Raw genomic sequence first — 23,179 nt, forward strand, 5'->3', positions numbered from 1 at the left:
TTTAAGCAGTCAACTTGAAATTTATTGGCTGATGGACAACTGCCACGCATCCTTTCCACTACAACCCTGCTGTTCCTGCAGAAGGAAAAGCATGCTTATGGTTAAGAGAATTGTTTGTTTTCTCTTTGGGAATTGTGGGAAGGCTGTGTGGTTCTCGATGTCTCCCTGGGCGTCCACACCATTCAGACTTTGTTTGGCAGTCTTCGTCAGCTCTCTGACATCTTGTCAAGAAGCAGCAAAGGGGCAAGGATTCTTGCTCTGTTAGTTTCCACGATGCAGCCGTTTAACAGCATCTCATCCAAAATGATGTGCACTTTATCCAAATTAAACATTATCTAGGTTATGTTAAGGAAATTAGATTGAGAATTTAACAAACATAAATAGTAACATGGCTTAGCCTGCTAGTTTCCTGGTAAATAAGCCTAAACATGAGTTTTGTTATTTTTTAAATCTTTAGTAGAGATTACCTTCATATACATGTACATACCTAGATTCACCTTGGCTAAGCCAGGTAAGTAGACACTAAAATGTATCAGCTCTTTAAATTATCTCTGTGTGTGTATACGTATTGTGTTATACATGAGTATGTATGTATGCATGCATGTATGTATGTATTTGTGCACAGTAGTCAGCACTCTAGCACTGAGCAACATCACAATCCAGAACAGTACATTTTGGTTTTTGTTTGTTTGTTTGTTTTGTTTTTGGGTTTTTCGAGACAGGGTTTCTCTGTATTGTTTTGGAGGCTGTCCTGGAACTCGCTTTGTAGACCAGGATGGCCTCGAACTCACAGAGATCCGCCTGCCTCTGCCTCCCGAGTGCTGGGATTAAAGGCGTGCGCCACCAACGCCCGGCCAGAACAGTACATTTTGTTAACCGAAGTGAGAATCTATTAAGTGCCAGAGAACACAGCAAGTAACATTTCGTTAAGAAAACCACCTGACCTCAGTAATAACACAAACATGTTGAATGCTCACTGTGCTCAAGGCTCTGTGATAATGCATTCATATACTATCTTGGTCTTCTCCACAATCCTCATTTATCCAGAAGCAAACAGGCCTGTGGTCACAGGACTGGTAAGAGCCAGAGCTGGGCTGAGGAGCCCAAGGCTCCGAGTCAACACCATCCCTCAGCCCCAGGGCTTGACCACGAGCTCCCTTCTCGGCCTGCACCATCAGCTGCCTTCTCTGCAGGAAACAAACAGTCCAGAGGAAGAAGGACTACAGGAGGGAGGCAGCCTAGAAACTCCCCAAGGACCAAAGTTGTGAGTTTCACAAATGGACGTCCCGACACTTTTGGATTATGAAGGCTTAACTTGGTGGAACACTTTCTGGAAAGCTAGTCTGTGTAGGGGAAGAGGGCAGTGAGGGACCGGAAAGAGGCATACTCCCTGAGAACCCCTTCATCTGTGTGCTAACTGAGGAGCAAGGTGTGTGTGGATGTTTCTTAAGTTTACATTTGAAACATGAGATTCTGCTTTTGCAGAGCTGTTTGAAAAGAAAGAACCAGCTGTTTCAAAAAGACAAACTTCATTCAACAAATGGATGATTGATTAAACATAGCTGTGAGTTTGCAACAATGAACCTTTACAAAACATACCATAACCTGATTTTGTTAGATTCCTGATGTCCAAAGTCTCTATTGTATTTGCTCAGTGAAGTCTGTCGCGAATGGGACAACCTGTGAATGACTTTCCAGTTTCCATTAGACTCTGCTAACATCTCATTAAGTGCTGTGCAAATAGCCAGCCAGCAGAAGAAACTTTTTCATGAACCGATGGGAACTGTCCTTAAGTGACCCAGAAAAAAAAAAGCTTTGCTCTGATATACCTATTAATAATGTCTTCCAATTATACAGATGATTGCTATGTCCCAGGCCAAAGTAGGGCTGGAATGAATACTTGGTTCAACCCTGTTCATCAGAACCAGCAGCCGGCGTTTGCAGCCAGGCTAATAGAAAGAGTTGAGGGCTGGGGATACAGCTCAGTTAGCTTGCCTAACAGGCATGAGGTCCTGTGTTCGATTCCCCAGCACCCTATAAACAAGGCACACCTGTGATCTCGGCTCTTTGGAGGTGAGAACAGGAGGGGCACAAGTTCAAGGTCATTTTTGGCTATGTGTCGAGTTAGAGATCTGCCTGGGATACATCACAGCCTTTCTCAAAAATAAAAAGGGATCACACAGCAACGGTGGCTAAGTGAAAAAGACCCCTGAGCCCTCTGGAGGTACAGACGGCAGTGGAGGCCTTAGCGACTTTCTTTGAGATAGGAGGAAACCTAATTTTATCTGTTTAATTGCTTCACTGGTCAAACTGCCCCATCTTCCACAAATAAACGACCACTGCTCAGGTGTTGCCTTGAGCAGCTGCCTGGCTGTTTTGAAATTCGAATCAGGATTTATGGCTGAATCTTATCAAGCACTGACACCCCACATTGCAAGGATGAGGTTGGGCAAGCCTGACTTTCCCCACCTCCTGGAAGCACGAGTTAGTGAGAGAGGTCATTCTACACTGTGGCCATATGACTGCCTGGCTGTGTGTCTGGCTCAAACCCCAGTGATCACCCAGTTCTCCATGAACAAACCAGACCAGATCCCAATGCAAAGCAAAGGCCTGAAAGCTGATGCCCCCCTAAAGCCCCATGACTCCTTTAAAATAAGAATCCAGCTGTCACATCTGATTTGGTGTATGAGCAACTTGTACACACGGGTGCAGCCAAGATTAGCGGCATGTGGGCCCAGAAAGTATCACAAATGCCAAGTCTCGAGGCAATAAACCCATGCAAATACTTTAGCTCTGACGTTTGGGACAGGAGGGAGCAAGAAGAAACTGGACTATGGGTCTATTAATTCAAGTGACTAGGAAGAGAGCTTCCTTCAGGCTGGGTTAAACATGACCAACCTCGAAAACCACAAACAACCTCCCAAGGAGCACATTTACCAGATCCCATTTTCTCAACCTGGAAACCGAAGAACCTTGCAGGATTTCTATGGAAGGCAGACTGGAATGGAACATTAGATGTGTCATACACAAGAATTTCTGCCTCCTAAAACATGTTTCTCACTTGATGTTTTATTTTATTACATAGCAATTTCCAGGCCAGCCAAGACTGAAGAGCCTGTCCCCCCAAATTAACTAGCTAACCAACCACAAAAACAAAGGAGATGCAAAAGTGTGAAGGCTGTGGGAGTCGGAAGAGGCTGGAAGCAGACTCCTGGATCTATGCCATTCCATGTCTTTCTCAGGGGAATGCGGATCCCCTGGCTGGTGGAGCTTCTGGGAGCACACACAGAAGTCTTTGGGCCATTGGGAAGCCGAGTCTTCCCAGCAATGGCAACCCTGAGCAATGCCTACTTCCCCGGCTGCTATCTCTCCAGTTTGAGCAAATGGCTCTGCAGTTTCTCATTCTGTCAGGCTGAGATTAGCACCTGTGGAGAGCAGGTCTCTGCTGGTTTCTGTACCTATAATGGGCACAGGCTTTTAGGATGTTAGTGAAGAAAGTAGAGCTGGGTTCTGGGTCTCAAGTTTAGCAAGTCCACGAATCCCAGTGATGCCGGTCACTGTTCAGGGTCACTGCAAGCTGTCATCGTCTAGGATGTGCTCTGCTAGGTGGTGGCAGACTCAGAGACCGCATACAACACTGATGTCATTCCTTACAACTCCAGTGCTTTGGCAATAAGGAAAGCATGAGACAGGTGCCTTTGCAAACCTACAGCAGCTCTGAAGGGGCTTTAAAGACTTCTAAAATAAAATCATGTTCTAAAGAACTATCAGCTGGGCAGTGGTGGTGCATGTCTTTAATCCCAGCACTCAGGATACAGAAGCAAGTAGATTTCTTGGTATGAGGCCAGCCAGGTTTATAGAGTGAGTTCCAGGACAGCCAGTGCTTCATAGAGAAACCCTGTTTTGAAGATAGATAGATAGATAGATAGATAGATGATAGACAGATAGATGATAGATAGATGATAGACAGATAGATGATAGATAGATAGATGATAGACAGATAGATAGATAGATGATAGACAGATAGATGATAGATAGATAGATGATAGACAGATAGATGATAGATAGATGATAGACAGATAGATGATAGATAGATAGATGATAGACAGATAGATAGATAGATGATAGACAGATAGATGATAGATAGATAGATGATAGACAGATAGATAGATGATAGATAGATGATAGACAGATAGATGATAGATAGACAGATGATAGACAGATAGATAGATGATAGACAGATAGATAGACAGATAGATAGATGATAGATAGATAGACAGATGATAGACAGATAGATAGATGATAGATAGATAGATAGACAGATGATAGACAGACAGATAGATAGATAGATAGATAGATAGACAGATAGATGATAGTATCAGAGATCATGGCCTATTTCATCAGTTGTACAAACATCTGACAATAAAAACTGAAATACTCATCATTATAGTGAGGCAGAGGCAGGCAAGTCTCTGAGTTTGAGGCCAGCTTGGTCTACAGAGCGAGTTCCAGGACAATGAGGGCTATATGGACAAACCCTGTCTCAAAAACCAAAAACTGTCTACCTGTCCTTCCATCCATCCATCCCTAAGTAGCTCAAGCTGGCCCTGGACTTCATCTTTCCAAGACCAGGATAAGCGTGTCCTCAAGCTTTGATCCCTAAAGAGGATTCTAAATCAAAGCTTTGGGTTCTGGCTGTCTCATGTTGGTGTGGGAGGGAGCATAAGAGGAAACAAGTGTGAGGACACCAGGCAGCTGCTGGCTTTCTTCCTGTGTACGCATATGAGCAGCACCACTACCCTCCTATTATCTGTTGCCTGCCCCTGCTTCCAGGCCTGGGAGGGGGTGAGTGAAGAGCCCCCAAGAGTCCAGCAGCAGACTCTGGGATGTCTGGCTACCCAGGATACCAGAAGGCAATTAAGGAGCATATGTGGCCCTGTGTGGTCACACAGGCTGCTAATCAAGAACGCTGGCGGCCAAGGCAGTAGCAGGACAGGAGTTCAGGGTCAGCTATATTGAGTTTGAGGACAGCCCGGACTACGTGAGATTTGGCCTCCAAAACCAACAAGTGAAAAACGGGGCTATCGGATGGCTATGTGCACACAGGAGCTTGCCCTGAGCCTGACATCTGAGTTCCATCTCTGGAGCCCAGGGGAAGCTGGAAGGAGAACCAAGTCTACAAAGTGGTCCTCTGCCTTCTGTATGTTCAGCACGATGCACACACAGCGGATGGGGAGGCTGTGCGCTCCAGGTGAGCATCCTCTCCTCCCGAGGGCATGCTGCTGAAAGTCAGAATGGGGTCCTCAAAAGCGAAGGACCCTGAAGGGAGCCCTTAATCACCCAGGGCGGAGAAAGTGCTGCTGTGTCCCATTCTCAATACAGTAAAACCGGGTGTTGGGGAATCAAGCCCAAGGCCCTGTGCCGCCAGGCAAGTGTCTGCCACTATCTATACCTGCAGCCCCATTTGTTTAAGGACTGGGGACCACGATGATGGTTGAGGTTTTCTATACCTTTATGTGCAAAGAAGGATTGAGGAGTTGGCACTTGTTCACATGGTGCTGGTCACCAGTGCCATTACCGGACTGCTTAGCAGATAGGGCTAGAGACAGCTCCTCTGAATTCTGAAGTGTTCAGGGCTAGTCATGTTTTAGGAAACTCATCAATTGGTGCCTAAAAAAAAACCAATCTTCATGAAACTTGATAGTGTAGGTAAACCCAGCAAGTTATATGATGTAGTAAAATCGCTATGGAAATAGGCCTTCTCAGCAGCAGCCTGGTTAGGGAGGGTAGGATCCCCATGGGGGTGACTTACATCACTGAGGTGCTCAGTCTAAATGGGCAGTTTGCATACCGGGCACCTCTGCATCAAGGGGTTCCACATACTGGGATGAAGGGTTTCAACAAGCCAGAATTCCTCAACTGCTTTTGCCTGCTTGGGTCGTTTCTGTTTAAATCCCATCTGTCTGGTTTTGTAAGTCTCAGGTGGGAGTAGTTATAGGAGGGAAATGCAATTATCTGAGTTGGCTTTGCCAGGGGCTTCTTGAGAACTTCCCGAGGCTCTGACCCCTCTTCTGTTGGCACACAGATGCTCTGTGGACACACCAGAAAGGCTTTTTAAACTTTTTTGGTTTTTCAAGACAGGGTTTTAGCCGGGCGTTGGTGGCACATGCCTTTAATCCCAGCACTCGGGAGGCAGAGGCAGGTGGATCTCTGTGAGTTCGAGGCCAGCCTGGTCTACAAAGTGAGTTCCAGGACAGCCTCCAAAGCCACAGAGAAACCCTGTCTCGAAAAAACAAACAACAACAACAACAAAAAAAACCAAACCAAAAAAAAAAAAAAAAAAAAAAAAACGGGTTTTGCTGTGTAACAGCCCTGGCTGTCCTGGAACTCGCTCTGTAGACCAGGCTGGCATCAAGCTCACAGAGATCCGCCTGCCTCTGCTTCCCGAGTGCTGGGATTAAGGGCGTGCACTACCCCTGCCCAGCCCAGGAAGGCTTTCTTTTACTCTGCACTCCAAAGACTGTGGGCTCTGAGTGTTGGGAGAACCGGGTGGCAAGTGTGGCGAGCGCTGTTTCAACCTCGTGGCTCTAGAGAAATTCCTTGAAGCAGTCTCGGCCCTTGCAGCTTCTCTGGCTGCACGTGTGCTGTTCTCCCCGTGGAAGGCAGGAACTACGGTAGAACCTCCACAGACTGCCAGTTCCCTGCGACAGCATTCTTCGCGGAAGTCCTCGGGGCAGATGGCTGAAGAGAACCATGTGTGAGCAAGTGAGCCTTGTTTTAAATTGCCTGTTTTGGGCTGGTTCAAGTGTTACATTGTAAGAGAGTTTCCTGGACGGCAGTAGGCAGCACAGTGAGGAAGGAAAGGTGAAAAGAGATCACGTGACCTGGTGGGTGGTGTGGCGCACCCCACACAACAGCAAAAAGGTAGAGGAGGAGACAAACATGAACCGTGGGGCTCGGTGTCGCAACTAGAAATCCGCAGTCTGCAGAGACAAGCACAGCCCTCTCTGCACTAAGCGCTGGTTAGCATAAGCTACTCCATCACCCTGCTGCCTCACGTCACTCTTGGACAGCTGGACATGGAAGAAGCCCTTCCTCAGGTGTTAGCTTTCCCAGAACCATGGCAAGATCCAGGCTGAGAGGACGCTTAAGCTCCTCTAGTCACTTCTCCCTCCGAAATAAACTGTCTGCTCAACACAACCGGCAGTCAGTGGCAAGGCCAGAAGTGCATCTTGAGTTTTTATCTCCAGCAGTGGCTGCTAGCTCTTGCCTTTCTCATGACTTTGAAAATATTTGTTTAAAAATGCTTTTTTACTCTCCTGTCCAATTAGAAGCAGATTTATTTTGAGCCGCTTTAAGTGGCCTAATTAAAACAGAATCACAGGGCTCTGTGGTTAAGAGCACGGCTGCTCTTCTTGTAGATCTGGGTTCAATTCCCAGCACCCATCCGGTGCCTCTAACACTAGTTCAGGGGACCTGACCCTCCTCTTCTGGCCCCCAAGAGCACCAGGCACAGACATACGTGACACAGAACACCTCCATACATAAAATGGTCATTACAAAAATGTCACACACACTGTGTAGTCTTAGATCTCTTAGGTCCAAAGGATTTAGGTCACTCGCCACTAGAGGGCAATCACCTTTCCTCAAATTTTATGACTCCCAACAGGCAAGAGTGTGCTCCAGAACAGTGTGTAGATGCAAACACCCTGACTCTGCACAGTGCACCTACTGTGTACACCCTGACTCTGCACAGTGCACCTACTGTGTACACCCTGACTCTGCACAGTGCACCTACTGTGTACACCCTGACTCTGCACAGTACACCTACTGTGTACACCCTGACTCTGCACAGTGCACCTACTGTGTACACCCTGACTCTGCACAGTGCACCTACTGTGTACACCCTGCGCATACACACACAAACATGTTGTGACTCATGTATCCCTCCAAGAATTACACATAAATAGCTGTAATTATTTTAGAGCTAAGCTTGATGTTTTCAAAAAGATGTCAGTCACTTCCAAGTGATAGGCAGAATCACTAATAAAACATTTATTTTGGTTTTACTTTATGTGTATGTGCATGGGTGGGTTTACTATTTTTTTTTTTTTTTTTTTTTTGGTTTTACGAGACAGGGTTTCTGTACTGTTTCGGAGGCTATCGGTCCAGCCTGGCCTCGAACTCACAGAGATCCGCCTGCCTCTGCCTCCCAAGCGCTGGGATTAAAGGCGTGCGCCACCAACGCCCGGCCGGGTTTACTATTTTTAATTTCTTTTCAGACAGTGTTTCGCCATGTAGCACTGCCTGACCTAGAACTCACTCTGTAGACCAGGCTGGCCTGGAACTCACAGAGATCTGCCTGCCTCTGCCTCCTTAGTGCTGGGATTTGTGTGCCACTGTGTCCAGCCTGTTTATGTGTAGAGTGTTGGGGAACCTGAGGAGTCCAGACAAGTCACTGGAAAACCCGGAAGTGCTGTGCTAGGCATTTGGGAGCTGTCTGGTGTGGAAGCTAGAAGTCAACTCAGGTTGCCACAAGAGCAATACGTATCTTAACCACAGAGCCATTTCTCCAGCCCCAAAGCAGGCAGGCCTTTGAAGAAAAATAATCTTAGGCATCAACATAGTATACTTCTAAAACGCCTGGTGAGTGCCGGGCCACACCTGTGGTCCTGGGCATGCTGTGCTGTTGTAAGCGGTCGAGACTGAGTACATGACCACATGCTAGGCCTGCATCCCCGTCCCAGACAGTTTGATTTAAAGAGAGAAAGAAAAGAACTTTTTCTGGTATAAAAGGACATGAACATAAGCCAGGCAATATCTTTAACCCTCCAGGTTGTCCCCCAGAATGCCACCTTGATCTCATGAGGAAATCCTGGGGATTTACCCAGAAAGGTCAGTCTCCCCGAGAAAAGTACTCTTCCCATGTGACACGTTTAGAACAAAACCATCTGCCATGTGGACGTTAAACTAATATATAACAGTTACTTTCTAAACAAATATATGTTCTTAATTTTATGTGCACGGATGTTTTGCCTGCACATGTGTCTGTGTGAGAGTGTCTGGCCAACTGGAACTGGAGTTACAGACAGATGTGAGCTGCCATGTGGGTGCTGGGGATTGAGCCTGGGACCTCTGGGAGAGTGGCCAGTGCTCCTAACCCCTGAGCCATATCTCCAGCCCCATTTAATAATTACTTTTGAGTACTGTCACCTCATTGCTTTGTTTGGTGATAAAGAAAAAGGGATCTTACAAAATGCTGTGTCTGAAAGAGGAGGCTGGGTGGGTGTGCCTGTGATTCATGGCAGGGTCACAGGTGATTAGTGTCCTGGAGTCTGCTAACTCACCCTCCTGCGTGACGGCGCTTATGTGATTATACCTAGAGTGTGCTTTGCCACATGCCACGGGAAGATGTTCTGAAAAGGATACGTCTAGTTCACTCTGAAAAAGAAAACCAAAAATGCACGGTTAGAAGATGATCCCAGACAGGGACTGCTCTGCCTCCAAGCCTCGTAGCGAGTGTGACTCCTACGCCTGCTGGAGTGGCAGCCTTGAGCTGGAAAGCGGGATGAAAAGGGGAATGGAAAAGAAAGTTGCAGGGTAGACGGATTTTTGAGGTCAGAAAGTAGAGGGAGAGCTGAGTTTGGTGGCTCATGACTGTAATCCTCGGGAGCTGAGGCAGGAGGATTGCCACAAACTCAGGTCTGCCTGGGCTAACAGAGTAAAAGTCTGTCTCAAAACACCAACCCAAACAAAAACAAACAAAAAGTAAGTATGGGAAATCATAAACTAACTCAACTTTTGTAGCTGGTGGGTAATCTGATACGCATATAAGAAGCCTCAGCCATATGCCTTCTCTGATTGACTTGTAGAAGCTTATCTTAAGAGCAGGGAACAGTGACAGGATAGTTAGAGTTATCAATAGCAAACTCCTGATAACAATCCAAGAACCTATCAAGGGGGTTAGTTAAGTAGTAGATTATAGCCATCAACAAATGGTGATGTAGATGTCTAATTAATGCTATATAAGCTTGAGGGTTCATCTCAGAGGTACAGCACACACCTGGCATTTTTAATGCCCTAGGGTTGATCTCTATAACACAAAAACTAAAATAATATTGTCAGGTGGTGGTGGTGCGTGCCTTCAATCGCAGCATAGGGGAGGCAGAGGCAGGTGGATCTCAGTGAGTTTGAGGTCAGCCTGGTCCACAAAGTAAGTTCCAGGACAGCCAGAGCTGTTACACAGAGAAACCTTGTCTTGAAAAACAAAACAACAATAATAATAAATGTTAAAAAGTGGTATGTAGTTTAGTCCTTTGTGTGCATGGATTCTGTATCCATTAATTCAACAAAGTACTCTGTGAGATACTTGGAACAAACTGCTTGTAATGAACATAAGTACTTTTTCCTCTGTCATGATTTCTTAGGTGCAAGTACTCATATAGCGTTTACTGTGTGCTAGGTGCTATCAATAACTTAGATGAGTTAAGTTAAGTTAAGTGTATGTAGGCTATATGCAAATACCAACTACTGTACATAAGCACTTAAACTTGTAGGGATCTGGTACCCACAAGGGTGTGGCAGAGCCTAGAACCCATCTCCCTGCACTGTCAAGGTTATCCTATGGACAGAAGTACATAGAGATGTCCCGTTCCAAAGTTACAGGTGGGTGTGATAAGTCTAAAGGGCAGATGTCCCTAACCGACAGCCAACTGATGATCTTCCGCCTATTCTGAAAACATCCTATTTGTACAGCACTTTCAGGTTCACAGTAAAATTGTGGTGAGGGTATAGAAATATCTCCCATGCATAGCCTGCCCGTTCTCAATATCCGGTCACAGAGAGGGCTCTTTGTTCACAGAGCGGGCCTCTCGGTTACTTGTTACAGGTCCCTCAGAGTCCACATGAGGCTTCACTCTGGCGGTGTGCAGTCTGAGTCTTCACAAGTGGAGGGTACCACAGATCCATCCTCTTTTCCCCTGCTAGCTGTACTTATTGTTGTCAATAAAGTAGTTACACAGAGGGAACAGGAAGTGGAAATGAGATCATATGTGATGGGGCTTCAGTGTGTCAAGGGCGGGACAGGAAACCCCGCTGCCTCTTTCCCTGGGAACCTCCAGAAACTAACAAGTTTGGAGATATGATGCTGAGATGCTGTTCTTGGTGCATCAGCGTGAAATCCATTTCCACATTTAAGATGATGAAAGTCTCGAGGATAAAAATAGCTCAGAAAGGCTGCTTAACACTTGTAAATCTAAATATGAACCCTAGCTGGCAGGGCGCCTCTGGTGAGGGTCGGGTCCTCTTCTTCCCCGGGGTCTTCCCTTTCACTGTCTTTCTGCTCTGGTTTGATCCTAAACAGGGTCATCCCCGGTCCAGCACAAGCCCTGCACTGTCACCTGGCATTGTCTTGAATTCTGTGGTTCATGCAGCCACAGACTCTCTCCCTAAAATTACAGCTATAATTTGGCATGTGCTGTTTATTTTCAGTAACTGGATATAACCGCAACTTAAAAATCTTGCAGCAACAGCGTCTGGACCTCCTTTTATTCTTCCTGCTTTAAGCCATTTTGGAAATTATATGCTTCCTGGGTGAGTGTCACCTGAAAGAGGCTTCCTGTGGCATCACAGACCCTGCCTTGCAACAGTCAGTCTACTGTAACACGGGGGTGTCTCCTGGGGGAGCAGGTGCCAAGGCTGTGCTGGTAATATGGCTACCGCCAGCTAAATGTGGAACTTACATTGAGACTCCTTATAATTCAGTAATGTTTGAATTTCTTAGTCACACCAAGCACACTGCAAATGCTCAGAGCTGCCCACAGCAGTTGGCAGGCTGACAGCATTTCTGGTGTTATGGAAGGGTTACAGACATTGCTTACCTATGACACTTTATCTACGCAATCAACATAGATATGGATTTAAGGCTAGTCTCCTGTTTTCTATCCTTGAATGTCCAATCTCTGAAATCATCTGGTCTCTTCTCCATTCTCAGCCCTGGAGGACACCTATCACTTGGAGACAGAAGACCTGTCATATCATGAGCCAGCAGCCATCTTCTAAGCTCTGACTCTTGAAGTAGGAAATTACTGACCACAAGTCTCAGACATTAAGAAATTAGCTCCCAAACTTTAACAAGTGTCATAATCACTGGAAGGCTTGGTAAAACACACTGAGGGGACACGGGCAGAATTTCTGATCCTGTGGCATGGGGCGGGACCCAGAGCTTGGGTTTCTAGCAGGTTCCCAGTTTATACTGCTGGTCAAGGTACCAGACTCTGGGGAGAAACTTCCCTGAGGCAATGAGACCCAGCTGATTCCCCATGAGGAGCTTCTAAAATTCATCTCAGGTCACAGAAATTGTATTAAAGACACAATTTTTTGCTCTTTTTGAGACAAGGGCATGTGTCATTTAGGCTGGCTTCTAACTCACCATGTAATCAAGAAAGATCTTGAACTCCCAACCCTCTTTTGTCTTTCTACCAATCACGTGTTGGGTGTTACAGCACCACCGTATCTCAGGATATATAGAGTTTTGCCTTCTTGGTATTAGCACATCCAGTATCACTAATTGTAGAGCAGTGTCCATTCACAGCCTCAGGAAGCAGTGTGGAACAGTTCCTTCCTAATAATTTTATATGACTTCAGAATGAAATAAACCAACTCGAAGAACAGTAACTTAGGGATATGAAGCCCAGCATGCACAAAGTCCTGGGCTCAACCCTCAGTGCTGTACGAACCGAGAGTGGCAGCACTTATTAAGTCCCAGCACTAGGGAGGCAGAGGCAAGAGGATCGATCAGACCCCAAGTTCAGTGAGGAAACATGGGGTACATGAGGTGCTGTAGTTGGTGCTGATAATCACATACCATCTTCATTAATTATTTTTAAAAAGATTGTTGTGTTTCCAACTTACTACAGAGATTCATTAATCAGGGTAGTATGATACTTGCAATGCTATATTCTATGGAATAGAAATGAGAGTCCTGAAATAAACTTTTGCATTCTATTTAGAAAGAATTTTTTTTCTGAGATGGGGTCTCATGCAACCCCAGCTGGCTTTGAACTTGCTATGTAGCTAACAGCCTTGACTCCTGGTCTTCCTGCCTCCACCCTACACAAGCACCATCATGCCTGGCTCAACACTTACTTATGATTGAGTGTTTCACAGTAAGGAGCTAAGATATTCATCGATGGGAAAAGGACAGTTGCTTCAACAACTGCTGAGACAAGTGGATGTCTACTGCAAAAGACAGGCATAGTGGTGCATGCCTGAATTTCCAGTCTTTGGGAAGCAGAGGCAGGGGGATTATGAATTCCAGGCCAAATTGGGAGTGACATGTCCCTCCAAACTAAAATAACAACAAAACGAATCAAGACAATCTATAATTCACAACATAGAAAAAAGTTACTTAAAATGGATCAGGGGTAAATTTAGAAACTAAAATTATAAAACGGAAGGAACAAAACAAGGGGGTAAATCTAATGGCTTTCTAACACAACTAAAACATAAGCAACAGGAGACTATTCATTGTTAATGAATCTTTACTGCAATTAAAAAGTGAGTTAAAGAATTAAACAGACATTTTTCCAAAGAAGGTTGGCTAGGATGGCATGGCAGTGCCTGCCTTTAATGCCAGGGCCTGGGAGGCAGAGGCAGGCTGACCTCTGTGAGTTAGAGGCCAGCCTCGTCTACGTAGTAAGATCCTATCTCAGAAAATGAAAAAAATAAAAAATAAATAAACGGTAAGATTTGGTGAGGATATAGAGAAATCAGAACAACTCATACTGATGATAGGAATTTAAACAATGCCCATACTGGAAAACAGCTTGACAGTTAATAAAAGCATTAAATATGAAAGTATCAGTCTAGTAATTAATTTTTCTCCCAGGTCTATGGCCAAGAGCATTTCATTTAGTCAATCAATTTATTTAGAAACACGGTCTCAGTATGTGACCCTGGCTGGGTTGAAACTCAGCTGCAGATCAGGCTGGGCCTCAAGCTCATAGAGGTCCATCTGCCTCTGCCTCCTGAATACTAGGATTAAAGGCGTGTGCTGCCATGCCAAGATTTTTTTCTTTTAAAATTAAAAAAAGAATCTTATCTGTCCAGAAATGTGACAAAAACATGGCACTACTCATAATAGTCCCAGACTGAAATTAAGCTAAATGCCTACCTATCAGTGACCAGTGGACTGAAGAATGTGGCATGTCCATATGACAGAGCATTATTTACTACTGACAGAGTTGCACCACTGATGGACCTTGAAAACACCATGCTAAGAGACAAGCTGTGGAAGCATAAAGATTAGGCCAGGCTCTAGAGACAGAAATTAGTGGTTATCTAAGGCCTGGAGTAGGTTGAAAGAGCTTATGGGGGAAATGTCACTGAATAAATATGCTTATCTGTCACATGATGTAATTTCCTTAAAATGACAGTGGTGATAGTTGTAAGACTGTAAATACTAAAACATGATTATATACTTTAAATGAAAAATTGTATGGTATATGAATTATATTTCAATATAGCTATAACATTTTAAAAACTGGATCGTGGAAAGCATATTCCTAAAGTGAAGTTGGGACTTTTGACCAATAAGTAAAAGGTTTGGATGGAAATGATTCTTCTTCTACTACTACTACTACTACTACTACTACTACTACTACTACTACTTCTTCTTCTTCTTCTTCTTCTTCTTCTATTTTATGTGTTATAGATGTTTTGTCTACATGTATGTCTGTGTATTACAAGTGTGTCTAATGCCCATGGAGGCCAAAAGAGGGCATCAGATCCCCTGAAACTGTAGTTATGGATGACTATGCATCCTCCATGTGGGTGTTGGGAACTGTGGTCTTTGATGGAGTTGAAGACAGCTAGTTATAATTATAATTCTCCTTAGTTATGATAAAACATAAGCTATATATAAGACTTTAGACTCACAAAGATAGATCATATTTTCTTTAAATCTTGCTAAATGTTAATGGACTAAATACTGCATTTATAGTTCTTGCTTAATAACTGCCTTGTTATATATTTTACTATGTTAATGTTAAAACTTCTTTATATTTAGACAGAAAAGAGGAGATGATGGGGGAAGTCCGTCTGTGTATGTTTGTCTGATTGGTTGATTAAATAAAGCAATATTTGGTCAATAGGAAAGCAAGATAGGTGGGACTAGGAGTCAAGGAGGATTCTGGGAAAAAGAGGCAGAGTCAGACACGATGTAGGACATCAGAGGAGTAAGAGGTCCGGACCCTTTCTCTGGTAAGAGAAGATCACGTGGAAATACTTAGATTAGCAGTTGTGGGTTAATAATTAAGTCAGAGCTAGCTGATAAGAAATCAAATGGCCAACAGATTCATAATTAATATAGTGTCTCATGTGTTACTTGGGGGCTGAGACAGCAGCGGGAAGCGGGAAGACTACAGGTTACAGGGAACCAACCATGTCTTCTCCTAGAACAAGTGCTTTCGACCTCTGAGCCATCTCTCCAGTGTTCCTCCCGCCCTGCCTCTTCTTTTGAGAAAGAGTCTTCTTGTAGATAGGCTGGTCTTGAACTTACTATATAACCAAGGATAACCATGAACTCTTGATCCTTGTGTCCCACATCCTAAGTGCTGGCTGTATAGGTGTGTACTGCTATGCCCAACTTGGAAATTATTTTTTTTTGTTTTATGAGATGGGGTTTTTCTGTGTAGCCCTGGCTGTCCTAGAACTCACTCTGTAGACCAGGCTGTCTTGAACTCACAGAGATGTGCCTGCGTCTGCTCCCAAGTGCTGGGATTAAAGTTGTGTGCCACCACTGTTTGACTGGAAATGACTTTTAAAGTAAAAAGGGTTCTGTTCCCTTAGGAAGGAAAGCAGAGGGAATATAAAAAGAGCAAGTTAGATGGAAAATTTCCTGATGGACAGCAAAACGCACAGAGGGACTTGGTTTTCTTTTTTTTTAAAGACTTATTTTATTTATTACATATTCAGTGTTCTGCCTGCATATCAGAAGAGGGCAACAGATCTCATTACAGATGGTTGTGAGCCACCATGTGGATGCTGGGAATTGAACTCAGGACCTCTGGAAGAGCAGTCAGTGCTTTTAACCTCTGAGCCATCTCTCCAGCCCGGGACTTGGTTTTCTAAGACTTGCTTTCTGCTGCTTAGGTTTTTGTCAACTTGACATAAGCTAGAATTATCTGGAAAGAGGAACTTTAACTGAGAAAATGCTTACATTTTCAGCAAGCCTTTGATACATTTTCTTGATTGATGATTGCTGCGGAAGTGCCCACCTCAGAGGTGTGTGTGTGTGTGTGTGTGTGTGTGTGTGTGTGTGTGTGTGTGTGTAAGTACATGTGCACACCACCCTTGTGGTTCTGGGAACCATAAGAAAGCAGGCTGGGCAAGCCAAGGGGAGCAAGCCAGTTAGCAGCATTCCTCCATGGCCTCATACTCAGTTCTTGTCTCCATGCACTGTGACCTGAGCGCTGGAAGCTCCCCAAATTATTTTGTGTTTACCACAGCATTAGACACAAACTAAAACAGTCCTCTTCATGGAGAACTAACGTAATATGGATTTGTAATACCTAATGATGAGCAAGAAGGAATGGTAATCCAGCACCATTTATTTCAGATTTAACATGTTAATTATATGAACACACAATACTGACATACATCCAGAAGGCTCAATTTCTGGAAAACTTGGTTAAAACCATTGTTTAGCAATTAGACTTACCACTCGGCTGAAGTACTCATCCAAAACTTCCACAAAATTGTGTATGAATTCATAAACAGCCATCTCATTCTGAAATAAAAAGTGTATAATTAATTTCATTGAACCCCTAGTTAAAAAAACAAGTCCAGTGGTTCCAAGGTCTTAGAGCCCATGGTTCAGTGCAGATGTGTAAGTAAAGCAGCATCTTAGTCCCTGATACACAAAGGGCATGAAACTGCTCATGTAAAGATATCACTGGACTGAGGATGGAGCTCAGTACAGTCCTTGTCTGGGATGCTGCCTCGTATGAATGAAGCCCTGGGTTTAGCCCCCAGCAGCACATGATGATCTGGGTGTAGTTGCATGCCTGTGATCCCAGCAGCCTGGTCTACATGAGACAGTCTTAAAACAGGGAAGGAAAGGAAAAGAAAAGTAAAGGTGCTTATCAGTGAAAGAAATATAAGAACCCTTTAACCACTAAGACTTTTGTAGACACGATGAATCAAGCCACACTGAAACTTCAGAGCACAGATTAGAGGTATGAGCTCCACTCATGGCCTTAACCAACCAGCTACAGCAATCTCCCAGGTTCTACAAGATTGTCACTTTGTAGCTGTGAAGATGAAGAAATCACTTCAAGTGATGCATGGATAAAAACAGACCACTGAGATTTCAAAGGCTTTTAGATATGCAACCCTTTCCATGGACTCCATGACTATAGGTGCTGGAAGGACTCCCTAACAAAGTGAGCCTCACCTGAGATATAAGCACAGCACAGTCATGCTTATATTTTGCTGTTTCTTCTGATATGTCAGCTAGGTCTTTTTTTCTACATGCGTGCAGTATGTTCATGTGTATACACATTTGTTATGTGTATGGGCACATCTGTGTGTGTGTGTGTGTGTGTGTGCGTGCGTGCCCAAAGTTGACTTCTGATGTCTTCCTCAGTTACTTTCCACTTTATTTATTGAGGTAGGATCGGCTGGCCTCCAGGATACCATCGCTGTCTCTTGTGTGCTAACATTACAGGTGGCCCCTATGCCTGCTCAGGTTGTATGTGGGTTTTGGAGATCCACACCCCTGGTTTTCACACTTAGATGACAAGTGCTTAATTCACTGAGTCCCAAGTCCTAGTCCAAGTTGGATGTTTTGATAGACAGGCACCTGTGCTGCCTCATGTGAAACAGGGCAAGAGGAGGGCATCAGGATTGCTTATGATCCAGAAGGAGTTGTGGTTAGGCACGGTAGTCCCTGTGTAGTTCCAGCAGCTTTGCAGGCTGAACTGGGAAGACTGCTTGAGCCTACAGTTATGACACCGGCCTGGGGAGCATAGCCAGAGGCTGCCACAACAAAACAAAATAAAGCAAAATAAAATGGAGCCAAACCACACACAAGAAAGGACAAGCAAGGTGGCTGGTGGGGAAGGGAGAGAATCAACTCTTGCAGGTTGTTCTCTGACATCCATACCATACTCTGGCACAAATAAATACAATGTAATAAAACAGCTGGGTGTAGTGAGTCCATCACTTGGGAGGCAGAGCCAGTCAGATCTGTATGAGTTCCAGGACGTCTGCTCTTCATAAAGTTTCAGGTTATCCAAGGCTCACACTGAGACTGACTTTAAATAAATAAGCAGTAACAAAATAAAAAAACTCAAACAAACAAAACAAAAAGCCAAAAAACAACACCAACAACCACACACATGAAAAGGGAAGTGTTTTGTAGTTTTATCCTCTCTGATGTAAGTTGTTCATCTAGTTCAAGAAGCATCTATGGTGTTTTTGTTTTATCCAGTTCTCCAGCCTCACTTGAGGCCCAGATACCCTAAAAGAGGCTTACTAGTTCTTGGGGAGCAAGCAGAAAAGAAACTTAAACTCAAGGAGAATAAAAGTCTCGAATCGTACACGGGCGATCTTACCTCATTGTCGTTAACTCCAACCACAATGAAGAGAGCTGCATATTGCCGATAGATCAGTTTAAAATCCTTATATTCAACGAACGAGCACTAGATGAAACACAGGTAGACATTAATGTCTGGTCGGCAGAGGTTTCTTTGAACAGCGCACATAATTCCTAGGCTACATTTGAGTATCTGCCAACACATGCCTAGAAATTTAGACATTAAAATGTTAAACAGCCTTTGCAGGCTTCTGACAGCGCTCAGTGGGTTGGTTACTCAGGAGCATCTCTAGGAAGAGAAGCAGTCTTTGGAAAAGACACAGTGATGAGTCAGTGATCAGTGATCGCATGGGTTACCCTGTTCCTTTTTTTAAAATTTCCATTTCTTGGCTCCCTGAGGTGCTGAGCAAGCAACGCTAGCTAATGAGTAATTATTAATTAGCATTTGAAAGAGCTTTGCTGTGGAGACCACAAAGGCAAGGATGGTTGCCTTTCCACCTCTCCACGAGGTCCTGGGAAGCCGGTTCATCTGCTCAGCTCTGGTCTATTGAACAGTCACAGAGAAGTCAGCTCAAGCAGTCTTTTCTCCTGTCATCCATCCATCATCTACCTATATGTAACTTCTTTTTCCTGGTCATGAAAAGAACCAGTGTAGATTATTTTATAAATTATGTAATGGTCGCCTTTGCACAACAGATGCTAGACAAGATTTTCCACTGTAAATGCTGCTTCTTATGAATTAATAACTAGCTTACTACTACTGACCTGTAGCTAAAACAAATATTTTCGTATTCATCTGTCTCCTTCAGCCTCTGTAGAAAGGATTATGGGAAGTCCCTGGGTAGACTGAAAGCTTAAGGTGCAGTGTTAAGTTTTCAATGTCAAGGTGTGCTTGTCCAAATGTGACTGGGCGTGAACTTAGTGGCTTTTTGCTGCAGGATACATTGTTCCTGGGGACCCAATGTACCTGGAAATGAAGCTGCACATTTTGACTATGGAAATCCCTCCGTGGGGATGGTTCTTGGCAGTCTATATAACATGGAGGAATTTCAGGGTTTAATACAAAATTAAGATAGAGCCAAGCATGGTGGCTCATGCCTTTAATCCAAGGCTGAAACAGGGGTATCTCAAATTTATGGACAGCCCAGGCTCCAGAATGTGGACCTGCTTTAAATGTAAAAAGCAAATATAAATACATAATACAAAATAAAATTAAGTCAGGTGGCACAGGCCAGTGATGGCAGCACTGGGGAGGCTGAGGCAAGCATCCTGAATGTTCAAAAACTTAAAAATACAATAAAATAACTAGGATAGAGATAGGCAGTACAGGACCACGCTGTGGCTTCTGGCTCACTGGAAGGCCAGTGCCAGTCGGACCTTTCAAGGAAACACACATATTTGAAAGAACTGACGATTTTCCATGTTTAAAAAATAGTTATTTACTTCTATTATGTGTGTGTGTCTGCCTGTATGTATGTATATATGTATGTATGTATGTACCTATGTACGTGTACCACATGTGTGTGAGAGCCTTCAGAAGCCAGAAGAGAGCATTGGATCCCTGTAGTCAGGATGGTCATGGGCCGTCGCATGGTGATGGGAACTGAACCCTGGTCCTCTGCATGAGCGGCAGGTGCTCTTAACCATGAGCCATGTCTCCAGACTCAAGCTATTTTGTTTAGTTTTGACACAGAATCTTACAGCCCATGCTAGCCTAGTATTTGTTCTGTATCTCAGGCTGGCCTTTATCTCACAATCCTCCTGAGTGCTGGGGTTACAGGTATAGGGCACCACAAATGACTTACAGTTTGCAGTTTCTCAAGGATTTCTGACATAACAAAACAAAAACCAAGCACATCTGTGAACAGAATTAAACTAAGGCAACATTATGATACTCTGGTATGGTATCATGATGCCAAAAGTCCAGTGGTTTCTTTTTAAAGTAAAAATAATTTTAGAGTACCCCCCAAAATCTACCAATATCTGTATTCCAAAAGGCAAATATCTGGCAGAAATGCCATTTAAATTATGGCAGGCTTGTGGACTGTGGGGAGATGCCAACAGGCATGTCTCTCATGTATTTCCCACATGTGGTGACAGACACACGTTCTTAATAGTTCCTATTTCCATCCAGTAGCGAGTGCCCACAGGAGGCCAAAGTAGTAATTCAAAGAGGAACCAGAGAGATTGCAACTAGAAAACTGATTTTGAAGTCAAGGAAACAAGCTTGTAACATGCAACTTCTTAGTGTTGATGCAACTCAGTATGTTGTGACAGCTGCTGCTCCCACCGGCAGCCTCTCAAAGGTGGTGAGATGCAGAACGGAGGAGAAATGGGCGATTCTGACTTTGTAACAGTTGTCCAATGCTTTCTAATGGATTTGACAATTAGGGCTTATACTAAATAAATTCTTTAAGTTCTGTTTTTTCTGTTTGTTTTTGGCTTTTCAAGACAAGGTTTCTCTGTAGCTTTGGAGCCTGCCTGGACCTCGATCTGTAGACCAGGCTGGTCTTGAACTCACATAGAAACTGGTGTGTTTCTGCCGCCCAAGAGCTGGGATTAAAGGCCCAGCAAATAAATTATCTAATTTCTTTACAAAAATGGACTTTTCATTTTTTTCCTTTGTGTAGCCTTGGCTGTCCTAGACTTAGCTGTATGAACTTAGTTCTCTAAAATAGGCTGCAGAGTTGCAGAGCAGTAAAGCATGCGTTTACTAAAACGGGCTGCAGAGTTGCAGAGCAGTAAAGCATGTGTTTACTAAAATGGGCTGCAGAGTTGCAGAGCAGTAAAGCATGTGTTTACTAAAATGGGCTGCAGAGTTGCAGAGCAGTAAAGCATGTGTTTACTAAAATGGGCTGCAGAGTTGCAGAGCAGTAAAGCATGTGTTTACTAAAATGGGCTGCAGAGTTGCAGAGCAGTAAAGCATGTGTTTACTAAAATGGGCTGCAGAGTTGCAGAGCAGTAAAGCATGCGTTTACTGAGCACATGAGGCTCTGTGTAGAAACCCCAGCACCACAAAACCATTCTTTAGTATGCTAACGAATATATTTAGCCTCCAGATTTGTTTTTCTGTATGAACTTCCATTTCCCTTGTCTACATAATTAAAAAAAAAAGTTCAAACTAAGTTTGTTTTTAAATCACTAGCTCTGGTATTACTTTGGTTGTATATTTACAAAAGATGGTAAGCAGAAAAGAATTATTATCCACATGGAAATCATATTATTATCCTGTGGCACCATATGGGTCTTGAGTTTTCGCTGTCATGCCAGTCATCTGACCTTCCTGTTTTGGTTTACAGAAAGCCACCAGCCAACCTCAGACCCTGTGGTGAGTTCCAAGGGCTGAATTCATAAGAACAAAAAAAGATTATGTCTACAAGCATCCTAAATAAAAGCCCCGGACTTCCCTGGTTTGCCTTTTGTTATTCTTACAGGGACGGTTAAGAGCCTTTTGTCTTCCTTTCTCTTCATGCCTTTTTGTCCTTGTCAGCCCTTGAAGGAATGCAGCTCAGAGAAGATGGAAGTGAGACCTGGCCAGCCTGTGAAGACAGAGCCGCCTACGGAGAGGACGAAGAGCCGCAGACACTTGCCTGTTCGCTGGACCGAGACAGACAGCTCTTGATGACCTCCGTTTCCAGAAGAGTGCGTTTACTGATCTCCACGTGCTCATAGTACTTCGACAGTCGCGTCTGCCCTTGTTTGTTTACCATAAGGAAGAACTTTATCATTTTTGCCCCCTTTGGCCAGTTTCTTTCCAAATATAATTTAAAAGTTACGGCAAGGAATGCCTGCAGCTACAACCTGGAGAAGAAACGAACAACAGAAAGGCAAGATTACATCTCTCAAGACTCACCTGAAGTCTGTTCTATAGATGAGCCAGAGTAAACAAATATTTGACACGAGCAGCCCTCATCGCAAAGAACTGAATGAGATTTAAACAAATAAGAACCATCCACAACTTCCATTAGTTACCATAAAATGACTGAGCACACACAGTCCTTCTGCTCAAACTCAGTCAATACGTCCATCAAGTTTGCCGGGCACCAAGTATGCGCTAAGCACCAGAGTCATGAGGAAATGAAGACGCGGTCATTTTTGATTTTCTGGTTTTTGTGTCAGCAAGCAAAGGTGCTAGACTGGGAAGAAAATGGCGGCAGTACAAAGTGACTGAGGCAGGCGCAGTTCCAAGGGTCCAGAGGAGCCATCACAGGGGGACTAGGAAGGGAATCCAGAGAAGGGACGTGGGAGCGGTATCTCAGAGGATGACCTAGAAGAGACTCTGGGGTGGGGAAAACAAGGGATGAAGGCTCTGGACAGTTCACTGTGGTTGCAGGTTAGGGCACAAGAATGGCTGGAGGGACCGGAAGAATGGCTTAGCAGCTTGGAGCACTGGCTGGTGTTCAGAGGTCAATCTGCTACAACCACACTGGACAGGTCACAACCATCGAAAACTCCAGCTCCAGGGGATCTGGCGCCCTCTTGAGGCCTCTACAGTTACCTATACTTATGTGCACATACCCCCAAACAGATAACTAAAATAATAAAATAATAATTAAAAAAAAAAGAATGGCTAAGGGCTGG

The 23,179-nt window shown here is 44.2% G+C and overlaps 1 protein-coding gene across 3 annotated transcripts in view; it reads right to left on the bottom strand.

The window, feature by feature from the left end:
* Window positions 1-23,179, bottom strand: part of Ap4s1 (adaptor related protein complex 4 subunit sigma 1) — a 40,548-nt gene continuing 17,369 nt past the window's right edge. For 2 of the 3 annotated variants that reach the window (XM_040743124.1, XM_040743122.1), the window contains exons 2-6: window positions 22,189-22,399; window positions 18,618-18,704; window positions 16,721-16,789; window positions 9,430-9,441; window positions 1-335 (exon numbers count right to left, since the gene is read on the bottom strand). In XM_040743124.1, the coding sequence (XP_040599058.1) occupies window positions 207-335; window positions 9,430-9,441; window positions 16,721-16,789; window positions 18,618-18,704; window positions 22,189-22,326 (435 nt within the window). In that variant the 5' untranslated portion in view covers window positions 22,327-22,399 and the 3' untranslated portion in view covers window positions 1-206. Of the gene's footprint in view, window positions 336-3,051; window positions 3,899-9,347; window positions 9,442-16,720; window positions 16,790-18,617; window positions 18,705-22,188; window positions 22,400-23,179 lie in introns of those variants that run through there. The other variant, XM_040743125.1, reaches the window with a different exon arrangement.

This window comes from Mesocricetus auratus, unplaced genomic scaffold, assembly GCF_017639785.1.
Source record: "Mesocricetus auratus isolate SY011 unplaced genomic scaffold, BCM_Maur_2.0 Super-Scaffold_15014, whole genome shotgun sequence".
Lineage (NCBI taxonomy): Eukaryota > Metazoa > Chordata > Mammalia > Rodentia > Cricetidae > Mesocricetus > Mesocricetus auratus.